Source organism: Pseudorasbora parva, chromosome 5 (genome assembly GCF_024679245.1).
Source record: "Pseudorasbora parva isolate DD20220531a chromosome 5, ASM2467924v1, whole genome shotgun sequence".
NCBI classification, from domain to species: Eukaryota; Metazoa; Chordata; class Actinopteri; order Cypriniformes; family Gobionidae; genus Pseudorasbora; species Pseudorasbora parva.
In genome coordinates this window covers 4,853,121-4,880,614 of record NC_090176.1, presented here as the reverse complement: position 1 = coordinate 4,880,614, position 27,494 = coordinate 4,853,121, and the positions used below count along the sequence as shown (strand labels likewise).

The window sequence follows — 27,494 nt, the reverse complement described above, 5'->3', positions numbered from 1 at the left end:
TTGTTTAAAAAAAATCACTCTTAATTGCAACTTATTGTATTTAATTTAAAATTAATATGTGATAAATTTGAAATCAATTACATATAATGTGTGTTTAGTACACCGAAAACATTGCATTTAATTTACACTTAAGTGTATATTTAGCTGACATTAAAGTATGTTTTAGTTCACATTAATTGCTTGTCAGTACATTGAGCAGTGCACTTTAATTACAATTTTAATACACTAGAAGCGATTATGAAAGTACATATAAAGTTGTATTTAAGTCCCACTTAAGTTGTTTCAAAAAATCACTCTTAATTGCAACTTATTGTATTTTATTTCAACTTAATATGTGATAAATTTGAAATCAATTACATATAATGTGTGTTAAGTACACCGAAAACATTGCATTTAATTCACAATTAAGTGTATTTAGTATAAGTATATTATCTGTGTAATAAGTACACTTTATAAAAGTACACTAAAGTGCACTTTTTTTTCCACAAGGGTATATATATATATATACAAATTTATATATATATATATATATATATATATATATATATATATATATATATATATATATATATATATATATATATATATATATAATTTTTCCTTTTTTTCCCCACAAATTCATATTTTACTCGGCAGCAAGGTCAAGCCGGGTGACATTTACATCCTCAAATACTATGAACTAAAACTGCCTATCACCCATACTCCATAAAATAAAGAGATAAAACATAGTTTGTGTTGACCACAGTGCGATATTTGCAGTGAATTAATAGATGCTAAGAAAATGTAATACTAAACTTAGGAGACATTTAGAAATCAAACACTCAAACTATAAAGACAAGCCTGTTACATCCATCATAGTCATATAAACAAGTTCAAAAGAACATTTCAATGCTTCGTTTAAGGACATTCACAGGTCTCTTTTGATTTCTTGATGTGCAATGTAAAGTCAGGGTCCTGAGACAACGGCTGAGAACAACTGGTTTCATATCATGTGTGCATATTCTATTAATCTATTAGTAATATTGATCATATAAGGTTAGGACAGCAGAAGAAGAAGTCACCTCCGGCATAGGGGCAAGAGGGTTGTTTTCAGCCCACAGACAGGCTTTCTTTTTCTTCAGATCACATTTCCTCTTGTGCTTTCTTTTCAACAAGAATATTATGACCAATACAAGAAAACAAATCAGAGGAATAGTGATTCCCAGTGCTGTTCCTAACGGGTCTGCCGATTGTACAGGCTCATCTGAAAAAATAAATCAAATGTTAGATTGTTGTTTCTTAGAAAAGCAAAAGATGTGTTGTTTTGAGTAGACATACAAGATGTCCTTTGAGTTTGCTGACTTTGCATTGAAGGTTGTGGTTAGGGTGTGTGTGGTTGGTGTCAACTAAGGATGCTGACCCATTAACATCTACTTCTACTTAGCTTCTACTTAGCAAGATCATGGCTATTGTGTTGTTGAAGGGATGTAGACAGAATAATTTAGAATTATATTAAAGAATTAAGTTAAAGGCACAACACATGCAGTATTTACTGTGAACTGAGCTGCTCTGAGATGCTGAAAACACTGCATTAAAAGCTGCACATAAGTAAATGAACACAGTACCACACTTCACCCTGAAATACGCAGCGCAACAGACTATATACTTATTTCATTAAATCACATACTTTGATTTCCTTGGTATCACACTATTGCTATTTCACAACTTCAGTTGTATTACGATTAATTGTGCAGGCCCATTTGTTAATTTTAATTTTACATTCAGTTTAATTATTAGCTATTCATTAATCCACAAACCCCCTGTAGTTCTCTTGCAAACCCCTTTGGCAAATCCTGGTTTAAAGCACTTTTAATGTCTTTGGTATATAAAAATGCTACTTTCTACTTACCTTCAAACTGAACTTCAGTGTGAACCGAGACCGTGAGCTCTCCAGATTTATCTGAAGCCAGTTTCTTCCAGTTGTTAGCCGTTGGAAGCCACTCCTCTACCTGACAGTAGTATTGCCCCACATCAGTGGGGTTGATCTGGGGCACAGTCAGTTTGTAGTGTGTGGCAAGTGGACGTCCAAACACTAGAGATTTATTGCTTATTGAACTGTGTAAGATACCGTCACGTCTGGCAGTGAATATAGCGACTGGTTCTTCTTCCTCCTGAACCTTGAACCAGGTGACCTCAAAGGCAGATTTATCACTGGACTGTGAGTCAATGAGGCAGTCAACGGTGAACCCAGCGTCATGAATGGTGACGTTGAGGATTTTGTTCTCCTTCTTAACATACAGTTTACTTTCTGTTCAAATAAACATAACATCAAAGATCAGACAACAAGAATAAAACAGAATATACTGACTCCATTAAAGATAGCCATAAGCAATATGACAGAGTTTTGTAAGTTTAATTAATAAGACTACTAAGAGACAAAAAGGGATGAGATGTAAATGGATGTATTACCAATACTTTGAACCGTGATGTGAGTTAAGCCTGATTGAGCATGTGCCGTTTGTTTCCAGTTGCCGTCAAAATCGAGCTGGTGCTGCTCAACTATGCACTGGTAGCTTCCACTATCAGCTGCATTTGAGTTTAATACAACCAGATTGAACGTATTAGAGGAAGGTCTAGAGAAGCGTAACCTGTCGTTCTTGTTTTTTCCAGTGTACTCTAGATGACCATTATAAGAGTAGAACAATAAAGATTCCCCGCTAGTAGATTCCAGGCTATTAAACACCCATCTGAGAGTGTAGTGAAGTGTATGATCCTGTTTTTTTACATTCATGGAGCAATTAAGCTTAAACTGCTCTCCTTCTTTGATGTTTAAAGACTTTTCAGTCCTGTCCATAGTAAAGTTGTCCTGTTTTGGGCTTTCCTCAGTGTCCAAATGGACGGATAGTTCTCCGGACTTGTCTTCACCTATCCTTCTCCACTTGTTTGCAGCTGTCTGAATCCATTCAGCAACCTGACAATAGTAAAGGCCAGTATCAGTGGGTTTGATGTTTGGCACAGTCAGCTTATAGTGCATGGCTTTTGGGCGCCTAAACACCAGATCTTTATCAACCATTGCACTGTGTAAGGTTCCATCACGGCTGGCATTAAAGATGATGATGGGTCGTTCATTTCTCTGCCCCCTGGACCAAGTCACCTCAAAGACAGAATCATCACTGGACCGCGAATCAATGATACAGTCAATGGTGACCCCCTCTTGCAGATTGGTGATGTTGATGCTTTCGTTTTCTTTGTGCACATGCAGTTTGTTCTCTGAATTAATTGTCAAAAAAACAGCATAAATGAGGAATGTTTTTAAGATTTCAGAACTCATATAGCCATCAGAAAATATAGACTGAGTACTCACCTATAAGCTGAACACTAACATTGGTATAACCTGACTTGTCGCTTGCCTTTGGTGACCATTGGCCTCCATTGTCCAGCTGGTACTGTTGAACTTGACAGTAATAGAGCCCCCTGTCTTCCTGGATGGCTCGATGGATAGCCAAGTGAAAGACACCCACTTCTGAGCTGGAGAAGCGGAGTCGTCCCTCAATCTCTGAGTTATAGCTGTTGGATATCAGACGGCCATCATAACTATAGGTCACAAGTTTCACACTGGAGGATTGATCTGGGTTAAACAACCAGGAAAGGGAGTAGCGAAGTGTGGAATCAGACCCAATACCATCCACTAAGCATTTCAACAGCAGCTGATCTCCCTCTTTAACCTTCATCTCAGTGTTATCTTTATTCATTCTGAAATCACTGGCTGAAACACAAAAGACAAGTACAGCATCATTAAGTGGGTCATGATATGAGGTATTTTTTGGTACAAATGTATTAAATTATTCAAACATACATAATTTACATGAATTCATAAATGCATTGATATGAATAATAAAAAAAACTAAGTAAAGAAGTTTTCAGGACCCTCTCCTATAATCAATTTAAACTTTGTGTGGAGAATATTGAAAAGGCCATTGCAATGAAGTAAATGTGTGTGTGTTTTACCTCTCTCGTTGACAACAAGCTCTGTGGAAACAGACATTTTCTTTAGGGAATACCAGTCACCGAGAGGGTCCTGAAGCCACTCTTCCACCTCACAATGATACTGTCCATTGTCAGTTGTTTGGACCTGATGGACAGTCAGCTGGAAGATCTGTTTCTGTCTTACTTCCATGCGGATTCTCTGGTCCATCTCTAGCCCTGCGGGACCAAACTTGAGAACAGCATCCAGGTCCATAGTTAAGAGCATCTGGGACCCAATCATCCATGTTATCGTGAAACGAGAGGTGTCTGTGGTTGTCGCCAGGACTGAGCATTCAATCTTAACATCAGTGTTGACAGTGGTTTCCAAACGAGACTTGAGTTTGGACAGGCTCATCTTGCTGTCTGTTGATAAACCGTAACAAAGTGAGGAGAAGAGAAAAAAACAAGATAATAAACTAACTGCTGAATCTACAGTTATCCAAATACTTTATAAAAGCATTTGAGTCTGATATTTTGCAGCTCTGTGAAAGGACATTTACAAATGTTCTGTTATTAATTTACATGCTTGAAACACGCTCACAATGTTGGTTAATGGTCACATGTCTTTGTTCTGCCTGTGCCATAGTTAAGTTTCCATTTCTCCTTTCTCAAGTCTCCTATCTCTCATGTTTAAGAAAGGAGATAACATAAATATAGTTAAAAAAACATATTCAAGTATATAGTTCTAATCCAATGTGAAGTTTAGAAAGCTATCCTCTGTAAAATGTGTTGTACACAAGCTAACGTTTGGGTTTCACCTCTACAGCGTTACAAACAAATCTTTACTAAATCTTAATTTCATCCATTTGCGGAAAGCCAAACAAATGGGGTTTTGCTTGCACAAGTTTTACAAGACATGGTGACAACACAAAAATTCACTGAAGCCGCATCTTTCTTTGTGTATGCCTTTGGGTGGGAATTATGCAAATATTTCACATTGTATCAGACATTTGCAGAAGTAATATGGAACAGTGTTCTCTTATAGAATAAATTCCTTTGTGAGAGACTATGAGCTTTGTAGCTCTGCATATCTTATGCCTGCACAGATACAGTACACACTAAAGGAAAATGTAAAAAAGTATCATATGAAAACTATGAAATAATACCAACGAAAGTATAGGTATTATGAAATAATAAACATTCAGCCCCTATCTATATTAGGTACATTTAACTACTTTGCACTTAAAATATAAAATTATGCAGTTTTCATAATGTATTTGTTGTGTGCATAGATGTTGTTATGCAAAAGTTTGGCCAGATTTGCATTTGTTGTTATTACTGTCAAGAAATACACACTGGACAGGAAGTAAGTGAATCCAGACAACAACTTTATAGTAGACACACAGTAAGCATTAAGTGAAGAGGTGAGTAACTCAAGATGGATAATAATTGGAGGTGCAATGGTACCAATAACATCCTATTATCTTACAGGTGATCCCTGAGAAGATGGCTGAGCCGGTAAGTATTGCAGGTGGATATTAACAAGGGCAGACTTGGAAACAAGGAGAAAAAGGATATACACTTTGGAATTGTCGTTGGAGAACAGGAATTTGCTAGATCACTGGATTGGACTGTTTCCCTGTTTAGGGCCAGATGCTAACTAAACTGAGGTTTGCTTAAATGTGGTGGTCACTACAGTGAAGATATGAATCAGGTGTGGATAATGGTTGACTGAGGGCAGGAGAGAAATGTGAGGGATTATGGGAAATGTAGTGCTCTAAGGGGACTGCTGACTGAAGTTTGTGATATTACTCCCCCTTCCCGGAAGGTGTTACTTTGTGGGAGGGAGAGGTGACGGACACATGGCAAGTACTGACCAGGTAACCATGGTAGTGCTGGCGGGCTGGGAAGTATCCGGGGATAGGACAGCAATACAGGAGCCAGGGTGGTGCCAGTAGCTCAGGGAGCCTGGGACATGTTGGTCATACGGGAAGCCAGGGAGACACCAGTAGATCAGGGAGCCAGGAAGGAGCTGGTAACTCTTGTAAGGAGCTTAGAAGGTATCACAGCCGACATAGGGCTGGGCAGACCAAGCTAGGACACCAGATACATTTTTCTTGGAAGGAGCTATTGCTGTGTGGGCAGCCCAAAGCACAAAATAGCCATAGCCATAATGGTCAGTGCTGCACTCTCTGGACTGGACACTGAAGCTCAGAGGCTGAAGCCGAAGCTGGACTGAGCTCAGGGGCTGGAGTGGATGTGTATGTAGCCCAGACTCACATAGGTCCAGCAACATATAGGGAGAGGGACACCTCTTCGATTACACCAGAACAGACAAGAAGAGCTAATGTAGCCCTAGAATTTCAATCTCTGGAGTAGACTCCCTCACAGGAACCGATTCAGGGATATCACTCACTGGAACGGACTCAGGAACAGACTCAGGAACATTACTCACTGTAATGGACATCACTCCTTGGAACAAACTCAGAAATTACATTCTCAGAAACAGGGTCAGGAATTACAGGAAGGATAAGTGGTTCTTCAGGGGTCGATTGACTAAGCAGGAGTGCAAAGTAAATATATTGCTCCAATATGCTGTTGTTAACATCCCAATGCATCTTAGAATACAGTGGCTCATCTAAGCCTCCAGGAAATATAAATACACGGTGGAAGACAGCTCTAATAAATCTCTTATATAATCCTCAATCGAACAGCCTTTTTTTCACTCTCAATGTCAAATGAGAGTGAAGCATCACAATTGGAGAGGACAAGTCCATCATCCTATGATGAAAGAGGTAGATCAGGTTTGTAAACATTCTCTGGCATCGAAACTCTCCAAGAATGATCCACATTGCTTCACTATTTAGAGTGTCAAATAAAAACAGCATTGAAATTAATATGCTGCTTGATGCAATTTTCCTAAACCTACCTGACTCTGAAGACCATGTAAATGGTTCTAAGGCCATGTCTGAATCCACACAGAGCCCCTGGCAAGGACTTCTCTGAGATGGAGTCAATCAGCCTATTAAGAATACTTGCAAATATCTCCAGAAATTGACAGAACTGAGATGCCTCTGTAGTTGCTATTCTTAAAGATGGTTAACAATGTGGCATCATTGAATTCTTGTGGCATTATTTACTCATCCCAGGCTTGCCATTTTCAAAATCTCAGCAGGGCTGCCATCCATACTGGCTCTTTTGTCACTGCAAGTCTGATTGGTTGCCTTCTTTAGTTCCTCCAGGGTTGGGGGCAAGTCAATGTCATTCATTTTAGGCTTCTGTGGGATGCAATCCAAAGCTAAGTGGTCAGCTATGGAGGGCCTGTTGAGCAAATTAGAAAAATGTTTCTTGATGTGGCGTGATGCTTGGTCTTGAAAGGCTGTAGACTGCCTTCAGTACACTAAAGAATTTTGTAAAAATTGCACAAGGGACTGTTAGCTCAAACAGAACCACTTGTTTGCTGGACTCAGACAAGAGAACAACGTCTCAAGGTAGTGGTCACAATGTGGTTGGGGAACACAATGTGGGTTGCTGCTCCAGGTCCACCAACAGCTGCCAGTCTCTGGCAGTGGCCAAGATGTCTGCAGATATTTTAGCAGCTGATCTTGGATGCTCTCCAGCTCTGATGAAGGGGATGACTTTCTTGGAGAGGCGCGAGTGCTTGGCCCACTTAACTACTGCAGCAATGGCTTCAGCAATAGCTTTTAGCACCTGGTCATGTCTCCACCTGTACCCCCCCCCCCCCCCCCCCGTTTCATTTGCCCGTTCAGTGTAGACTTGCATGCAACCATCCTTAAATCTTACCCTACCCTAAACTAATAGTAAGTAAATGTTGTCAATTAATATTACTAAGCACATATTTGCATAATTATAAAGTAGTGTGTGACCAGATTGGGATATGAGTAGGTTTAGAAGAAGGGGTAGGTTAAAAAAAGCAGTTTAATGTTGTATGGTCAACAGTATGATTACAATATGCAAGTATGTACAGTACAATTTAACAAGTTGTATGGAAACAGTTTGTGTATGTACATAGTAGTTAATGACAACTAATGTAACATCAGAATAAACTCTTATATTTGAGCTTCTTATATTCCAGCTCTGCTCACTCTGGGCATTTAGTCAACCAACTTCACAAGATTCATCCTGGGACTCTTTTAAATAGTACTGAAGGAGATCACAAGTATGCTGGACTCTTGTTGGCTGATTCACTATGCAGTCCAGCTTATACATTAAAATGGGAAAAAATTATATGAAGGAAAAATTTATATTTGTCTGCAAAACTAACTGTAAGAATTTCAGCATAGGCCTTAAGATCAAAAGATATGAGAGTACAAGGCTAATGAATGTTACATAGAATGTACTTTCTTAATAAAAAATATAAATAAAAAAACAGCTGTACTTACCAGGTGTTTGTACAGTCACAGCCAACGGGTTGGAGCTCTTCATGGCTTTCTGTACATCATTTTGATAGGGATCAACTTGGCACTGGTACTGCCCTTCTTGTTGCTTGCTGGCCCGTGGCACTATGAGCCGAAATTGTGTGGCTGACGGCTGTGTCTGAATGGATAGCTGATAGCTGGTTCTCTGATCTGCTCCCCAGGCGATTTCTCCAGTGTGCCGTATGGTTAAAATATTCCTCGGTACAGTTGAATTGGGGGAGCGAAACATCCAGTGTACAGCCAAAGACACTTTAGGCCCTTTGACTGTACATAGCAATTCTACTGAAGAATTTATAACCACATTTGTTGTACGACTTTTCAAGGTCACCGTCATTAGAGATTCTGAAAAGAAACGTCTGCAGTGATTATTCATTCTTGGTATAAGTATCATGCAGTAGAAATATGAGCAAAGTAAAGACAAAGAATTGATGTCAGAATATAAATATAAATAATGTGAATATATAATAAACTTACCAACAGAATTAACTGAAATGGCTTTTTGCTGAGTCTGGGTGTTGGCTTTCTTCATCTCGCCATTGCTCTGTACGGTCCATTCAGACACAATGCACCTGTATTCACCACTGTCAGATCTTGCAGATGCACCGATCTCCAGGGTAAAGTTTCCAGCTGGAGTATGAAGTGTTTGAACATGTCTGCTCTGATATTTTGTCCCAATATCTTTCATCACTCCCTCATTGGTTAGACTAATGATGTCGCTGAAGGAATCGCCCGAGTCTTTCTTGTGTTGCCATGAGACTGATAAAGGCCCTTTGAATCCGGAGACCGAGCAGGTGACCTGTAGAGGATCTCCCTCAGTCACAGCATCCTTCATCTCCATGACCACCATCAGATCACTCTCTGACCAGACAGGCAAATAAACAGGCAATGTCAGTGTCTTCTGATGCTATCATACATATCATTTACTTATTTTACTTTTATCTGTGTATTTTCATATTTGGTATAAATAATAATTATATTTCTCATTACATTGTAGATGTTCTTGAAAGATGTAAATGTAATCAAATTTTTTCTTTACAAAAAGAATATGTACAAAATGGGATCTTGGCAATGACCCTAAGCAACACAATAAAGTCCACTAGAGGAGAAACACTGTAGCATTAGTTACCTTTGGCTGTGACGCTCACAGTCTCAGGACTAGACAGTTGTTTTTGTATTTTTCTGAAGGTGCCATCATCATTCATGTTTTCCTGCCATACTTCACACTGGTATTGGCCCTGGTCTTCAGTCCTAGCCGAACGGATGGTCAGCAGGTAGTCTGTGAGACTGATTTTCACTGCTCTCATCTCCGCTAAATTCTCTCTATCTTTGTAACTATCAAACACGGTGAGCATCCCAGAAGATCCAATCCGAGCCACGTTCTTCTGGTTCTTCAGCCAAGTCACCGAAAATAAATGACCAGGAAGATTCTGTGCTTTCACACTGCAGTGGATGTCCAGTGCATCTCCCACCTGTAGTGTCCCCTTTGAGGGCTTCATATAGACGCTGAATGAACCTACAGCAGATACCACTTCTGAAACAGAGGAAATAGCATGAGATGTACAAGGTTCACTTACACATTTTCGTACCCACACAGTCATTACACCGGATCTGACCTATATAATATACTGTATATCAGTGGTTCTCAATTGGTACAGTAGGTTATAGGTCTGTTCTGGGGGACAACAGGAAAAAACATTTGTCATTTGGTAGAATCTAGGCTGGGAAGGCTGTGTGAACTGCATGTATAATCTGCTCCAGGTAACAGAAAATTTGACCCAGAATACATTAAATACAGGTTCACCTAAAAACAGAGTATTTTCTTTTTGTACTGTAAATTATTGACAACAGAGAGCATAAAAGTATTGAAATGCAAGAGACATTTAATGTGAATAAGTATCCACATATTAAGGGCATTTTTTGTTTCTTTTGTGGTCTAAACTCTGTTGGGTCTTGAGGTGTCCTGAAGCAAAACCAGCTGAGAACCTCTGGTTTGAATTACAACATATAAATCTTACCAATTTGCTTGACCTCCACATTACATGCTGTGCTGGTTTTGTGGGCAATCGGTGTCCAGGACCGGTCTGGGTCTTGGATCCACTCCATGGCCTTGCAGTAGATTTTCCCCATGTCTGACAGCTGCACTTGTGACATCTTCAGTCTGTAGGTTGTGTCCTCCACCTTATCCATGCTGATAAGACCTGAATGGTAGCGATCCTCAAATCCAGCTCCTGTCTTTACAGTCAGATCTTTGTCCAGAGTGATGATTGGTCGGGGGTCCTCATGCGCTCCACTGTGGACGAACCAGGTGACTGACAGATGGGTGTGCTGATAAGTCTGGCTGCTGACCTGGCACTCAAGCTGAAGAGGATCGCCTTCAGTCAAGCTCTGAGAAGGAGAGCCAAAGTATGATGCCTTCAGAGTGTCCTCAATCACTGTGGATTTTTACATTGAAAACATTAGTAACGAGTGGTCGACCAATAGGTGTTTTCCAATGGCAATACCTATATCTAGAGAGTAACTGATGGCAGATATAATAGAGATTTAAATAACTATATGTACAAATTCAGCTTAAAGCTGATCATCTCCAGTTAGGATGAATGGAAAGTCAAAAGATGCTAACCGATGGATTTCTCTAGATATAGATCTGCCAATGAAATGTCAATAATCTCTGGAAAAATCATCTGATTAATCACCAAAACACTCAAGATAAAGAAATATCTTACCGTTAAGTGTTAATCCCGCTTCATAACTGCCTAAATATTCGCCATCTGTGTTTGGGGTTTGACAGAACAAATCACCCGCATCTCCTTCCAGCAAATTGTTAATCCTCAAGAGAACTGAAGATCCTGACAACCTCTCAATCTCAATCTCTTTTTCATTTACTCTTCTGGAGAACACCGAGTAGGCAAAGTTTTTATTTATAGTACTGATCATATTTATATCCACGTTTGACTTCTGGAGAATAAATTCAAAATTCTGCTCAGATGGGCCTTTAAACCCAGTAACAGTACAGGAGATGGAGATGGGATATCCTTTCACTCTGTACAGAGGACCTTCCTGGATCTGGACCAGACGCTGACCGTAGCACAGATCTGTGTGAAGAGAAGCATTAGACAGGTAAATCTTGAATCTTTCCCCAAAAAATTAGCATTTTGTCATCATTTACTCTTCCCAGTGTTGTTCCAAACATGTATGACTCACTTTAACTCTTGTGTTATTTTGCGAGTCAATTTTCCCTATTTTAATTTAAGAGTTGACAGAATACCGGTTAATCTATGTTTGTTTTTGTTTTTTATGACATTTTGTGACTTTTTCTCATTTAGCATCATTAACATGCTTGCAAAGTTTCAACATGCAGATGTGTTCAGGCATTCTTGCTAGGGCTGCAATATATGGGGAAAATATCTAATTACGTTTATTCGGGTTAAAATAGCAATTTAAAATGCGTTTTTTTTCTTTCTTCTTTTTGTACAAATGAAAAGTGTGTATATTGCTGCAACTTGTCTCATTGGCAAAATATAGGCCTACATGTGGCAACATTTTTGCAAACCACAAAATGTGTATACCCGTACGTACATATCACTGCAGTTTCCAACAGAAATGAACACTAGAGGCAGTAAAACAAGAAGCATTTTTTATATATATATTTTTTTTACCATAGTCCATGGTTTGTAAATGAATACATTTTGGAGTTTGCGTCACTTAACCAGCTCCATATGTTCGGCTTTTCTGCCATATTAAGCTGGATAGCTCAGCTGGTGCAGATTTATACTTGCGATGCTGAAAGCTCGGGAACGAATCCCGTGAAAAACGAGTCACGATAAAAGAGCTCAAAGACGAGCTCAAACACAAGCTAAAATGACATGGATACAATCTTATTTTAGTCACATTTGCTTTTGTTAACACTATCGGGTGCACTGTAAACCCTAATGTTGTCTTTACTTAAACAAATCAAGTAATCTTGACTAATTATTAGTTTAGTCCAAAAACTCAAAAATATAAGTTAGTATAACTTATTAACCTACAAAATGCATAAACTTAAGATTTCAAGTTGTATGAACTCAAAATCATAATTAATCATAAAGCTCACTCTGGTCTTGCTTTGATGTGATTGGCCATGCAAGGAGTTCTGTCTGGCAACGAGAACTAATTCACTGATTGGAGGACATTTATAAAAGGCGGCCCTTTTCGCCTCGTCTGTTGCTGATTCAAATTAAGATGGAGACTTTTTCATTGTGATGCAATCTTAAATTTGATAAGTAAAAATGTGTAAGTTACTAAACCTAACAATAATATGTGAACTAACTTATAACTATTGACTTTATTTCTGTTTTAATGAAAATAATAGTTTTGTTTAAAGTCACCATGATGGAGATCAGTGTTTGCTTTAGTTGGGCTCTTGAACCTTGCCTGTGTAATATTAATAGTTCTCTGGCTGCTTTGTGTTTGTGAGACACATTTGTAAAGGAACAGAGTCAAGAGAAAATGTCATCAAGTGATGCTGTTAATACATTGATGATGAAAACATCATCACGTATTAACAAAAGCCTTGATATCATACAGAGTCTAATGCTCTAATTGTCAAAGTGGTTTATAATAGATTTTTAAGTTTTAATATTAATAGCCATGAGATCCTTCACTGTTGTGGTATTTGAACAATGTATTTTTTTAATTATTATTTGCACTAAAAGTTTAAATCTACTGCATTAGTTAGAACCACACACACATCAAGAATCGGTGTATGAATCTCTACAATGGTGACAATCCAAAAAAAAAAATCTGATAAACAGAGCAACTCTAAACATAAAACAAGCTACAAAAACATCAGAACAAAACAGCAAAAATATAAGCAAACAGTAAGAATCAAAGAAAATTAGTCACAATTTGGATGCATAATTTATTCATGCCGCAATGCATGTTGGGAGCCATGGGGAAGTTTTGATTGGTTGTACCCAGCATGGTGAACTGAACTGGTGTACCGAGTTTGTTGAACTTATTATATTTAGGCAACGAGTTACATCAATTTTTTTTAGTTTTGATTCATATGATTTTGAGTCTTGTGTTTTAAAAGGTTTGAGTAACTTGTACTTAAAACACAAAGACAAAGATACTAATAAATATTGAGTTCATTCAATTTAAAAGTGCCTCTTTGTGATTTTTTTTTAAAAGTATTTTTAACTAAATGTCTTGAGTATTGGAAAGCTAAATATTAAGTCCCTGTAACTAAAACTATTTCAGCTGATTTCATAACGTTTTAATTTAACTGAAATGAAAAGGTTTATGTAGTATGTAATATAGATATTTAATTTTTTTTAATCAAATTTTTAAGTTCATTAACTTAAAGTTAATGAAATTAGATATACATCAATTTTTTTGAGTTCTGCTAACTAATTTGGGTTTACAGTGCATTGTTTGATTTCTGGCTACCGCCTGTTTGGTTCGGGTCAAATTCACCCTAATTGGATTCAATACAATTCTCCAAAAATCACACAATGAAAAAAAAAAAATATATAATTGGGTACAAATAACTCTAGTTTTGGTAATTTGGTGACTGAATTTCAAAAGAAATGAAAGAGCAGTAGAGAAATGGATTCTCAATTTGTGGTGCAATGTCAAACTATAATGCACACCCTGATTCTTTCTGTATGTTTTTTATGTATATAAATATAAACATAACTTCCCAAACTACTTCTGAATACAATGTCCACTTCATAACTACATTGAAAATTATGGAAATATATAGTTCAGATTGCTCAAACCACGGGCCTTTTCATAAACCCGGTGTAATGTGTTTTTTTGTGCTAGTTTTAACCCAGTTAGCATTTTCACGTCCTGCACTACATTATTTAAATAGCAGATACACTTCTGTTCACGACAGCAACACACTGTTTTTTTTACCATACACCCACACTAAACCCTAAAAGGGTAATTGTTTTTTTCTTCATTTTTTTTTCATTCACTCTGCTCTATTCTCAACAACATAGTGAATGGGGGCTAGGGATCAAGCTCCAAAAATTACAAAAAAAGAAAATTATCCTAAAAGTGATCCCAATGATTTTTCCACTATATATCCAATCTTCCAAGTCTACGGATGCGATAGATTTGTGTGACAGCATTAGTTCTCTGAACATGTAGAAGAGCAAAATAAGATTTAAGAGGTTCAGCAGAGTGATTTTATTTGAGCAAAGTTAGGACAAATTAGCTAAGGTTAGGACAGGTTTGGTGATATGGGGAGAGTGGGTTAAGGTGTAAGGCAAGGGTCAAAAGTGTAATTATAGCTGTCAATATAGATATTAATAACAGCTGTAATTACACTCAGGTGTTTTTTTTTAAACTTAAGAGCATGTAAACACGTACACAATACGTGCATTGTATCAAATTATTAATTACAATTTTTAGTGCATATTAGTCATTTAATACAGTGTCCAAGTGGGACCAAATTTTTAATTGTGTCTATAATCATTTATATATAATGAAATAGTGTGTGTCTTACCCCTCTGCAGGAGTCCTGTGAGACACAGCAACAGCGGCAGGTGCCACAGTCGACACCTAAAGCCCTCCATCCTTAATCTGACCGATGCTTTCTCTCTCCTCAGAACAAATGAATCCAGTTTTCAACAAGAGCACCTCAACCTGACATATGTTCTCTGACACAAGTGACTGTGACACATCAGATAAAAAGGAGGAAATGATGGTTCCCTTTCAGTCGGTCACATTTCCCACAGCGCATTGTAAGCAGTGAATGATATTATACACTGACTGGCAATCTGCAGTTTGTGCTATTTCACTTTTCAAAGTGGTGCAAATGGAGAGTGAAACTTGTCTGTGAAAACCACTTACTGTAATTAGATTTTGTCGGAAAGTTACATTTTAACAGAATAGCTATGCCACCAAAGATGAAATATGCAGAATGTTAAAATGAAACAGAATATTGTAACCTGCAGAAACCAACACTGTTTATCTGTATTCAGTGTTTATCTCAATCAATATTCTGATATGAATCAGTATTTTGCCAATTATTCTGATTCATGTACAAACTGAACATCTAATTGCCTGATTCAGTTTAACACAATGTTGTGATTTCATTTGTTCCAAGTGGGAATTTCCTATTTCTCAGTAGGAACTTTTAACTGGAACAAGTTGAAAACCTGGAGGAATCACAACAACCCGACTTCAGAATCCAAAATGGCTGCTCAGCCCATCTTCTGTAATGAGACAGTAATACATTGTTTATTAGCACTTCTGTTGTGTCTCAATAAACCTCTGTTTGTGGACATGATACTTCTGCTTTATCTGTGCAAAATAACGCTTTTTATGGGTTTATATTCTTAAAGAGGAAGCACAAGGAAGGCTTGCCTGGACCATCTTGGTTTTCCGACCTGTGCACTGTAATGTGTTTAACTCAAAGGGGACTTCATTTCCTGCTACGAACCTGCTAATTTTGAATCAGGTTTTAATCAGGAATGTGTTGCATCTTATTCAGGAAATATTGTGAAATGAAATACACACAAATGGCCACTCGTTCAGTGGAAATGCTGTCTGGTGTTTTTGAAGATGATACGTGTCAAAGTCAGTTTCCTGTTGTGAAGTATATCTGAGTGATATAGCTTACTACACTAAAACATGTAGGCCGGGACTTGAGTTTGTCCTTCAAGAATTGTTTGGACCACAGAAAGCAGGCACTGCAAACTAAATGCAGAGAGAAGAATGCAAGTTTCGGTCAGTTGTGGAGGATTACGCTCGACCTGACACAGCAATGGCACATTCTCTTAAAGCTACACTGTGCGATATTTTCCCCCATCTAGTGGTGAAAAGGTATACGACCATCCAGTGAATATTACCGCATTTTCCGGACTATAAGTCGCTCTGGAGTCGCTATAAGTCGCTTCGCATCAGTCAAAAAATGTGTCATGAAGAGGATAAAAACATGTATAAGTCGCACTGGACTATAAGTCGCATTAGGGCAGAGCGGGAGCCGCGCGCACAGGCGTGCACTCGCTCGTGCCCGCTCACTGTAAATAACCGAGCAGAAGAAAGTTTGAAGTGAATGAGAAACTTGTAAGGGACTGGCGAAAAGCAGAGGTTACTTTAACTGTAATGAAGAAAAAGATGAAAGCTACTTGCGGACTGAAAGCAAGATGGCCCAAGCAAGAAAGACGCTTGGGAGAGGCTCAGCTGCGCAAGACTACGCTGTGTGAATCGTTCTCGGCTGTATATTTTACTACATGCAGTTTGTAATCTGCAGAATAAGATTTTCTTTATGGGGGCATTTTGTTTGTGTTCAGTCTTTCTAAGTTGTTGTCTTTAAGTGAATATTTCAGTTAAGAGTTTTTTTCTGTTTTCAGTAATTTTTTTCTGGGGTAGGCTACAGGAGCAGCATAGAGCGCCCTCTAGCGGCTATATGTTTATTCTCATCAGTCAGTATGAATTAAATTTGATATATAAGTCGCACCTGACTATAAGTCTCAGGACCAGCCAAACTATGAAAAAAAGTGCGACTTAGTCCGGAAAATACGGTAGTTTCTGTTCCTCTCAATTCTGATTTTGTTTTAACTCCTACGGTGGCCGATTTAGTCCAAGATTAACACGGCAATCCCCCTCTTCACATTCGACACGGTGCCATCGAGTGTTAAAACGTGAAAGGCGAAGCTTGAATTTACGGGTATGTCCCTCTTTGGCTGCTGTACTTTCAAGATGGAGGGCCAACATGGCGACCGGCATTCGAACGCCTCACCCGTATGTATTTTCAATTGAATATTATAAACTTATGAGAATACTTTATTACTTGAAAGAAGTAAATATACATTAATGAGCACATATATTTTTGAAAGAACCAAGTGCTTTTAGCTAGGAATAAACTAAAAAAGTTATGTTAACTATCCGTATATTTAACCCCTCAGGTCATTGTTCGTCTGTAGTTTGTGTGATTTGCTGTTTTTCCTATGTTCCTTGGATGTTCATTAATGTTCATTGTGCTACTCAATTGTCATGCATAATGTAGATCACTCATGACAGAACACCAAACTCAAAGAAAGAGATAAATGAACATGACTTACCAGCTGTTCACCTGCTCTGTCTGGATCAGGAGAATCGTGCCCTCGACATTTTTAGACCTGCCGTGCCTTACTCGCTTTCCAGATTGCTCCCTTTTTTTTTTAGACCAGCATGAGTGAGAGTAAGGCCTGCATATGTTGGTGCTGGTTCAGTGTGGATCTTCCTTTACCGTGTTCAACGAGGTCGAGCACTCCACCAGCCCCACTCCAGATAGCCCAACCAGACTTCAGCCAGGCCCACCACGGAGAAAGAGCCTCATAGCGAGTCCGAGCCTATTTTCGTCCTGGAGCCCTCAGAGAGTCTGACCAGGTTTGTGAGTCAGCAAAACGTCTATCTAGGTGGGTGTATTAATGGAGTATGAAGGCACTGGAGCTGCTGCGGGCGAGGTATGCCAGGTTATTAGACTAATTGATGGATTGAAAAATATTCCACAAAACTCTCCCATTCCCAGTGGTTTTGTCTAGTTCTAAGTTTGCTTTGTCACTGATGGCCTACCCATCCGGTTCCTCCACTCTTCTTCTCAAACCATCTGGTCTTCCACCAAGCCCGTTACTCCACCTTGGCTCCTCGGCCCCTCAGCTCCACATGGGACTGATGTCCTGAAGTCTTGTTTATACGGTCGCTGACTGCACGCGCTCCTCCCCAAACGAACGAGGCGTTTATACTTGACGCACTCGCAAATATATGCATCTAAATTAACAATCTCTTAAATATTTCCTAATTTCACTAAACATTCTAGTACCGTGATTTATTTATTGATTTGGTTAAACGTGGATCTTTATTTAAAAGGGCTTATTTCGGCTTTTGTAGGCTCATTTAGTAAATATAAGCACCTGATTTGTATGTGCAAACTGGGGGCCGGTGTGATGAGATGTCATTCTCGGCTAGATTCGCCGAGAACTCGTTTATCTTCGGATATTACAAAAGAATGTGCTGCACACCGCCAGGCGAAATGGGGTCTTGGGGACCCAACGCACACAAACACCCACTCTGCGTTGACTTAATTTTTCTATTAAGTCTCGTCTTTCCACTCCTTTGGGCTCCACCTTGGTCCTCAGTCCTGCGGCTCCACCTCAGCCTCTCTCGCTCTGCCTTGGCCTTGTAAGAATCCAAAATAATCAAAGATATTTGATATTTGACTTTGAACAAAGACATTTGTGTTAGTGTGTTCCACCTCCCTCTCTCTTATCAGTGGGGCTGTTTGGGATTCCTAAAGACAAAGAGATGTTGAGGGCCTGTAGGCCAAATGTGTGCCACACCTGTAGTACAGTGGGGGAAGTTTGGTCTGATTGGTCAGTTTGAATGTCTCAGGGTTTCAGTCACATGGTCAAGGGATGGATAAAAGAAGATTTCAACTGTTGCTCGGGATCTTTTTCCTCTGACGCTGTCTTTTGCTCTGGCTGTCGCTTCTAGGGTAGCCTGACAAGCCAGACCCACATCAAGATGTTTGGTCTGTAAACTCACCATTGACGGCTCAATCCGAGGGGCGGATAAACGGTTGTCTTTCAAACTCCCTCTGCACGCGATAGGATAGCGCTACACCAACCGGAGCTACGAAGGTGAAGCAGAGCTAGCTGACAAATTAAACATTCACCGTATCCGGTCGGCTGAACTCAGAACACATCTTCCCTTCTTAAGAATGACTTCAGTGCCGCTCTTTGTTCTTTTCTCAGAGAAAAGCTTAACTCCAAGTCTTCCACAGTCGCGGTCAAAGCTGATTCGAAAGACTGCTGCGGTTCGCCAGTTGCTGTGTTTACTAGAAGCACGCAAACGAAACTCGGCCGTCGTCATTATGGCCCTGCCCGCCGACTCTATACATGATGTGATTGGCCTGTCCAGATTGTGAGGAATACAGCTCAGAAAGGTATTGAGAGTTGCTAGACGACACTCGCGGGCAGATTAAATTTGCTGCCGCTAGGGTGCGTCTAGATTTCTAGGTTACTTCTAGGGGCCTTCTTTGGCTCTTCTCTTTGCTCTCTCTTTTTCTCTCTATCTTTCTCTCTCTCTCTAACTATCCCTATCTCTCAGGTAACATTCTATACATGCTGGGTACAATTAATGGTATAAGTTTTTATCATCTCATTCATCTATTTTGTAACTATTTTAAGTGTAACCATAACCAGATTTTGTCATTAAATTGTTTCAATTATAAATGATTTGCTAACTAGTTTTGGTTTGGTATTGACTTTGAAGTGCTCCCTACTGCAATACAATATAGTCACATTAAAGCAACGCTCTCCCACATATTTTGCTATTGTAACTGCGCTTATTTCCATCGTTGGTATAAGTTGCAGTGGGTGGTTATAGACAAGAAATGTACAGTTTTCTACCATCACGCTGATAACGTTTCTTTAGTCGTTCGGCAACCCTGCAGTCAGAACCACTGTAGGTGATCCACCCTTACAGCCTCCTGGTCTCAGAACTGTGACTTTATAACACAGAATTAAGGGGGGAAAAAGTCTGAATTCTGAGATCGCTGAAGTCGCAGTTACTCTTTTTAATTTTTAATTTAGTGGCGGAAACAGGCATCCATAAAGACCAATCTAAGAGATCCACAGTTAAAAAGTTCCCGGTAGTACAAAGGAAAGATAAAATGGGCTACTTGTGTCAAAATAGACACCAGGCACAAGGCAAAGCTGATATTAAATTCACTAAAATAAAAGAGTAAGAGACCCCGGCGTCTGCTTGTCTGTGGTTATTTTACTTTGTATTGTAAACTGACCAGTGTATTACACACAGGGGCAGAGATATGCTGCCTCAGCCATTTTAATCTGAGATGAACGGCTCTCCGCAGGACAACTCCACAGGGAAAGAATCTAAACCAAACATGTTGGTCAACCTCGTTAAATTTTACTGTTTTTCAAGTATTCAAAACTACTCCTATGATGTGGTTGCAATTTAATAAATTAGAGAAGCGTGGGAAATGATCTTTACACATCTTTACTTAAAACATGTTTCAAATGTGTGAAATGCTCTCATTTCTGCCTTTGTAGCTCAACCCACGGCGGTTTCTGTTTCTGTCGTGACAGAGGAAGAGCATTCGTCTGTGCTGCCAGTCCTGAGCTTCACCACAGTCTGAATATTAATATAACAAGAAAAGGAAATGCTGATTAAGTATGTTATCATTCTAGTGAAATCATCACATCTGAGATGGTGTTAAAGCACTGAAGGACCCACTCTCGCCAATGCTTTTGTCAGGACGCCCTCTTGTGGCTGATTTTAGTTATAAAAATATTTCAGTTATAAAATCTGTGAATCTGAATCTGTGTGACTGTCTTGCTCTCTCTCTCTGATACACACGATTTCCAGCCCTGGTTATTTGGTCATAAAATAGCCACAATATATTACAATTCTTAATTTTGTAAGCTTGACACAACACAACACAACATCCCTCTCTCGTCGCAGTGCGTGCTCTTAATCTCTCTGATGCGCGGTGACGATCTGACAGTATTTAGCTTAGCCCACTAAGCCCAGTTCATTCACTATGGTACCAAACAGAGAAGTTAGAAGCGACCAAACACCTCCACATTTCCCCTATTTAAATATAGTTACACCAATATGGCTTAATTTTGTTTTATCACAATTTTGTACATCATATATTGACATGATCACTTTTAATATGCCACTGAACTGATATAGATGTATAAAAACCCTTTGGATCTTTATAAAAGCGTACATTTTGGAAATTGTTACAGTAAATGTGTTTTGATAGTTTTAAAAACCCTTAAGTATCGAAAAACAGCGCCATCTGCTGGCTAGTAAAATGTAATTGGCAAATGTCAAATGTGTCAAAAAAACCCTATTTACTGATAAGTTAGACATATAATAATAATAATAATAATAACAATAATAATAATAGTAGATTTTATTTATAATGCACTTTTCATTCCGAAGAATCTCAAAGTGCGACAAAGGATATTGCATAAACTTTAGAATTTCACTCCTTACAATTCAACCAATCAGAAGTGTGCAAATTTAGGTAAAATAAAAATTTAAATTAAGCCTGTAATGATGGTAAATTTGCACCTGATGTTGTAATTACGACTTCCCAACTTGTAAATATGAACTTTCCAGAAGGACTTTAAAGGGTCATGAAACCCCAAAACACTTTTTTTGAGATGTAAACAGATATGTATAGGCTGCACATCATTGAAAACACTAAGGGTACTCATTAATGGTATGCATATGTGAAAATAGTTATTTTTGCCTTTTTCAGAGCGATTTCTGTCTTCCGGTTTGAAAAGCTTAGTCGGAGCAACGTCACAAATGCTGACGTCGGCACGGCCTTTTCGGCCCAAGTATGGGCAGCTGGGCACATGCTGACGTCGACCGCTCTGAGCAATTCTCGATATATATTCATGACATAAAGCTCATTCAGTCCAATCCCTGCGCTGTAGTATGCAAGATAATTGAGTTAATATGCATGAGACAGTCACTTCTGTCAGGCTCGTCTTCCATCATTATTGTAGAGATATGGTGGGGAAGTTTTGGAAGCAGCGTGCGGAAAAGTCACGGAGGAAAGCTAGGCGTTGTGCTGATACGAAATAACGTAAAGGGCGCCGAGCGAGCTGTAACCGGCGCTGTCTGTGGAAGCCTTTGCTACAAAGGCTCGGTAAAGTAAAATTCACCTGAGGAACCGCACGCCGAACCTGCAAGTGTTGACTATCTATGTCAGGAGTGCAAAATAACCCATCTGTAACCTGTAGGCCAATGAACAAAAGCCACGTCCTCTCCGTTTTATTTGTCGTCACAGCCATGCACTAAACCGCATGTGTTCGGGCTCTTAGTGAAACAGTGTGATGCATATTTGGACAAATATAGATTTAGCTGCCGAGTGATAGACAGCGCGGATTGTCACGGCAACCCAGCGCGCGTCGCTCTGTGCTTCAGATGCGCGGTCGAGACTATGGAGCCTCAAACCTCTTCGCTTTTACCCCGATCTAGAATTACACATCTCTTATCACATCGCATGTTGGGTCGTTCACGTTCTCTTATCACGTCGGCGCGTTGTTCATCTTGCCAAACAGCGTGCATATTTGGACAAATATAGTTTTATCACGTTTGCAAAATATTTCGTCATGCAGAATAACATTTATTTTCATTTCTCACTGAATTATGCTGGTTTGAACTTTGAAGAGCTGAATGATTTGCGATCTCTGCTGCACGCCACTCATTGCTCTCTCATTCGCTGAACTCATCCCTCATTTAATCTCTCTGTGGTAAACAATGCCAACGTGAACCAAGAACATGTCTCAGAACCGCTCAGCACCTACTGACAGACACTCCCCTATTTATGCAAACATTCCCTCTTTCCACACAATACCATCCCACCTTTTCACAGTCGACCACTCCCCTTTTAACAAGCTTTTTCAAAACGAAGGTGTGAAAAAACACCGCTGCAGCAGGGGGGTTTCATGACCCTTTAAAGCACTATCAGTGCAGCTCAGCAGAAGTGCACACCCTGTACTGCAGGTTTATTAACCTCTTTGAAACCTAAAATGACAAATACATTACACCCGACGGTCTTGTGGACTTACTGCGGATGTGCACGTGGAGGCCATCAGTCTGCGAGAACAGGGCTACGTCCGAAAACCTAGACGGCTGAATCATTTCCTCGCTACCTTACCTTAATTGTGGGATATCAGAGGCAGCGAAGGACACGTGTGCTGCCTTCAAAAATCCATCAGATAAAGGTCTCTCAGGAGACAGGAAGTGAAGCAAACATTAGATTTGGACGTGCCTTGATGCCTTCCTGCCTTGAAATGTGTCCTCCGAAGGCAGCATTTTCCAGGTTTCGGCAGACCACAAGTGTACATGAAGTTTGCTATTTGTTACAGGGCAGATCACATGGTATTCTGAAAGCAATACAAGACCTGGATGGGGCTTCATGGGAGTTTACGGTTACAAAAACAAATTAAAGCTGCAAGCCCTCACAACCGCGGCTTTAGGAAAACACATAACGATGGGAAATATGCATTTAAGTATATAAATATAGGATCACTACATCGGTCACTTGTATTTGCCACACTTTCTGCATTTTGGCATGTAGCTGTCTTCTGGACAGGGCACTTATCAAACGTGAAGTTTAAGACAGATTGGACATTGTATGCCTGAGTTTCAACAACTTTCTGTTTCATGGCGAAACTTTGAATTTTGCCAGGCCGCCACGGACACAACCTCCAGGGAACAAAGTATAACATCTGGAAATGGCAAAAACTGCAAACATTTTTGACTTCCTTTTGAGTTTTCAAATTTTGCTCCCAGAGATTTTTTTGTAGGAATCGTGCTGTTACAAGTGTCTACCGAATTTCATACTGGCAGAATGACGCTTAATTAAAATATTATTGGTGGCGCTATCGAGCGATTTTGCCACACCTAATTCTGAAACCCATATTAGATGTAAATTTTCACCACTTCTGTGTTTTCAAACGTGTTTAGATGCTATAAAAAAGTGATTCATTTCGGGGAAGAATAATGAGCAATAGGCTCCTCACACCATCGGTGCTTGGCCCCTAATAACTTAGAACTGTTCGTATTTTAGCTTAGCATGTTCCTATAATCGGAACTGGTTCCGGAAACATAAGTAAATATGAATGATACGCTAATACTGACAATCACTAATAGTTTTAAACTTTAACCGTGACCGTGATGTGCCTGTGACGATCTCGCGAGACATCAGGTACGATCTAACATGGCGGCGCCCTGAACTCAGCTAAAACAAAACAGAACGATCTCCTTGTAAGTACTTTACTATTTCAACGTCGATCACTTCAAATAACAGAACCGGATTAAAGCCCATCGTGGAATACCTGGAAAAGTTCATAGACAACTACTTCAACAATTTGACCAACATGCCACAACCCCAAAAGAAACAACCGCGCCGGGAATACTCAGCAGAGTCCGAGGATGGAACTACTACAACAATAGAGGTGGGACTCCTAGAATCCATAAACAATAAACTGGCAATTCTTGAACTGCTCCATCAAGACATCAAAGATCTTAAAACCAGCCTTGAGTTCAGTCAATCACAGATTGACTCATTGCAAAAAGACAATAAAGAAATGCATACAAAGATATCAGAACTCACAGCAACAATTACACATATTACAAACGAAAATAAACTATTGAAAGATTCCGTATTAGACATCCAGTGCCGCAGCATGCGAGACAACCTGATCTTTTCGGGTATACCAGAACAAATCCAAGATAACCCGGAACAAGCAATTAAAGATTTCATGCATTCTTCTCTTAAACTCCCACTAGAATCTGTCAACAATATTACCTTCCACCGCGTCCACCGCCTCGGATCTAACAAAAATGCAGACACTAAACGGCCGCGTCCCATCATTGCAAAATTTGAGCATTACAAACAGAAAGAACTGGTTAAGAGCAAGGGCAGAGAACTGCGCGGAACTACATTCGGGCTTAACGATCAATACCCTCGAGAGATTCAGGACAGACGGAGAATATTGATTCCGGTCATGAAACAATTTCGCCAAAATGGAAGGAAAGCAGTTCTCACTGTAGACCGACTATATGTAGACGGCCAACTTTACAGGAATGACACTATGTACTGGTTATAATCCATCACGAAGAAAAAAGAAAAGAAAAAAAAAAAAAAACATGCCGCCAATGAATGCACTACAAGATAAATAATAATCACCTACTTAACGTATTCAAATGTTTTCTGTATATTCGCTTGGAAAAAAGAGTTATTACTGTTGCATGTGGAGTTTGTCTGACACTGAATATATACTACTTGTATATTTTATATCATATAATAGGGTACAGATATTTATGATAAATATTGAACAAAGCTACATCATAACATAGAATGTCACATCTTAAATTAGTTAGCTGGAACGTACGAGGCATCAACTCAGCAGCTAAAAGGTCCAAAATTTTAAACCACATCAAAAAACTAAAGGCAGATATATGTTTATTGCAAGAAACTCATCTTTTGGAATCAGAACACAAGAAATTAGGAAATACGCAATTAACACAAATATACTCTGCATCCTTTAACTCAAAGAAAAGAGGGGTAGCTATATTAATTAATAAAAACATAACTGTTATTAATCACTCAGCCATATGTGACCCAGACGGACGATATGTTATTATCAATATAATCTTTAACAATAAATCACTGACCATTGCTAATATCTACGGACCAAACACAGATGATCCCCAATTTTTCCATAATTTTTTCTCCTCAATAGCTAGCCTTTCCCAATCAGCCATCATAATCGGAGGAGACTTTAATACAGTTATAGATCCAACTCAAGACAAATCGAATACACCACCACATTTTAAACCATGGCAATCTACAGAAACCATTAAACAGTACATGAATGACCTAGGTCTTGGTGATAGCTGGAGACTTAAAAACTCAAACTCAAGAGAATACAGTTATTTTTCAGCAGTTCATAAATCATATTCACGCATTGATTATTTTTTGACAAGCAATTCCCTCATCCCGGATATTTTAAATACAACAATAAACCCTATCATCATCTCTGATCATGCACCAATCTCTATAACTATGTCTAATAGAAACAATACTAAAAAATCATTCAGATGGAGGATGAATATATCATTACTTCAAGACAAAGAATTTAATGACTACTTTAAAAAGGAATGGGCATCCTTCATGGAAATAAACGACACACCAGACATCTCTGCGGTAACTCTATGGGAAACAGCTAAAGTTGTACTTAGAGGAAAAATAATTTCATACTCCACATACAAATACAAAAAGGAACAAAGGCGAGAAAAAGATTTAGAAAATAAAATGCATACATTACACAATGTTTATTCTCAAAATCCCAATGAACAGATTCTAAAGGAAATAAATACAACAAAAGATGAATATGATGACATATTAAATAAAAGGATAGAATTCCAAAAACAATGCCTCAGATATACACAATTTGAACATAATGATAAATCAGGTAAATACCTGGCTAATTTACTCAAACATAACAGAGAAAAGTCACTTATTCCGGTAATCAAGAATCCAGAAGGAAAGACACTCCACACCCTACAAGACATCAATGATACTTTTCGCACTTTTTATAAATGTTTATACAGTAATACTAAAGAACCGAAAATTATGGACACTAAATTGTTTCTTTCCAACTTATTTTTACCCACTCTGACCACAACACAAAGAGATTCATTAGAAGATTCTATTTCAGAAATTGAATATAAACAAGCTCTGGACTCTCTATCAAACAATAAAGCCCCAGGTTTAGATGGATACCCACCAGAATATTACAAACATTTTTGGACAACCATATCACCATTATTCATGCGAATGACGGCAGAAATTAAAAACACTTCTTCTATCCCACCTCATATGAATTCAGCACTAATATCAGTCCTGCTTAAACCAAATAAAGACCCAACATTATGCACTAGTTATCGCCCATTATCTCTTTTAAATACTGATTTAAAAATTATTAGTAAAACTTTGGCAACACGACTCGAATCAGTAATTTCATCTCTCATCCATCCAGACCAAACAGGTTTTATCAAAGGACGCCAGTCATCAAACAATACCAGAAGACTATTCAACATCATGGACCTATGCAATAAAAACAAAAAAAAGACCATAATCATATCTCTAGATGCAGAGAAGGCATTTGATAAAGTTAATTGGTACTTCCTTCATATGACACTTAAAAGATTTGGATTTGGAGACTGCTTCATTCATTGGATTAAAACACTCTATAATACTCCACTAGCATCTGTTTTAACTAATGGCATAATATCATCACCATTTCAACTCCAGCGAGGCACTCGCCAAGGATGCCCATTATCACCATTACTTTTCGCCTTATTTATAGAACCTCTTGCTGCTGCAATAAGACAAAATGAAAACATTTCTGGAGTTTTATCAGGTAAAACTAATCATAAAATTTCACTGTATGCAGACGACATCCTATTATTTGTACAAAATCCAGAAACATCACTTAAAGAAATAATTAAACTCATCGACGAATATTCTGCCATATCAGACTACTCCATAAACTGGACCAAATCAACAATTTTACC

The 27,494-nt window shown here is 38.8% G+C and overlaps 1 protein-coding gene and 1 long non-coding RNA gene across 5 annotated transcripts in view; one reads left to right on the top strand and one right to left on the bottom strand.

Annotated features, from left to right (window-relative positions):
- LOC137074968 (uncharacterized) overlaps nt 1-27,494 on the top strand; it is a 77,643-nt gene that overhangs the window by 25,690 nt on the left and 24,459 nt on the right. The window contains exon 4 of one of the 4 annotated variants that reach the window (XR_010904970.1): nt 14,981-15,085. The exons of 1 other annotated variant lie outside the window; for it this stretch is intronic. This is a non-coding gene — a long non-coding RNA (uncharacterized lncRNA). Of the gene's footprint in view, nt 1-2,865; nt 2,981-10,624; nt 10,760-14,980; nt 15,086-27,494 lie in introns of those variants that run through there. 2 more of the 4 variants (XR_010904969.1, XR_010904968.1) reach the window with 2 other exon arrangements.
- On the bottom strand, nt 618-15,028 carry LOC137074965 (immunoglobulin superfamily member 2-like). The gene is made up of 11 exons (XM_067443071.1): nt 14,878-15,028; nt 11,108-11,476; nt 10,400-10,816; nt 9,511-9,915; nt 8,859-9,242; nt 8,349-8,726; nt 3,988-4,368; nt 3,344-3,745; nt 2,449-3,249; nt 1,889-2,287; nt 618-1,243 (listed from the first exon to the last, which is right to left on the bottom strand). The coding sequence occupies exons 1-11, from the start codon at nt 14,945-14,947 to the stop codon at nt 1,014-1,016; spliced, it is 4,236 nt and encodes a 1,411-aa protein (XP_067299172.1). The 5' UTR covers nt 14,948-15,028; the 3' UTR covers nt 618-1,013.

Coding starts and splice junctions, on each gene's coding strand:
- LOC137074965 (XM_067443071.1), bottom strand. CDS start 14,947: ATGGAGGGCTTTAGGTGTCGACTGTGGCACCTGCCGCTGTTGCTGTGT. Junction 9,243..9,510: donor TGTGAGCGTCACAGCCAAAG/GTAACTAATGCT, acceptor CTGTCTGGTCAG/AGAGTGATCTGATGGTGGTC. Junction 2,288..2,448: donor CATCACGGTTCAAAGTATTG/GTAATACATCCA, acceptor TTATTTGAACAG/AAAGTAAACTGTATGTTAAG.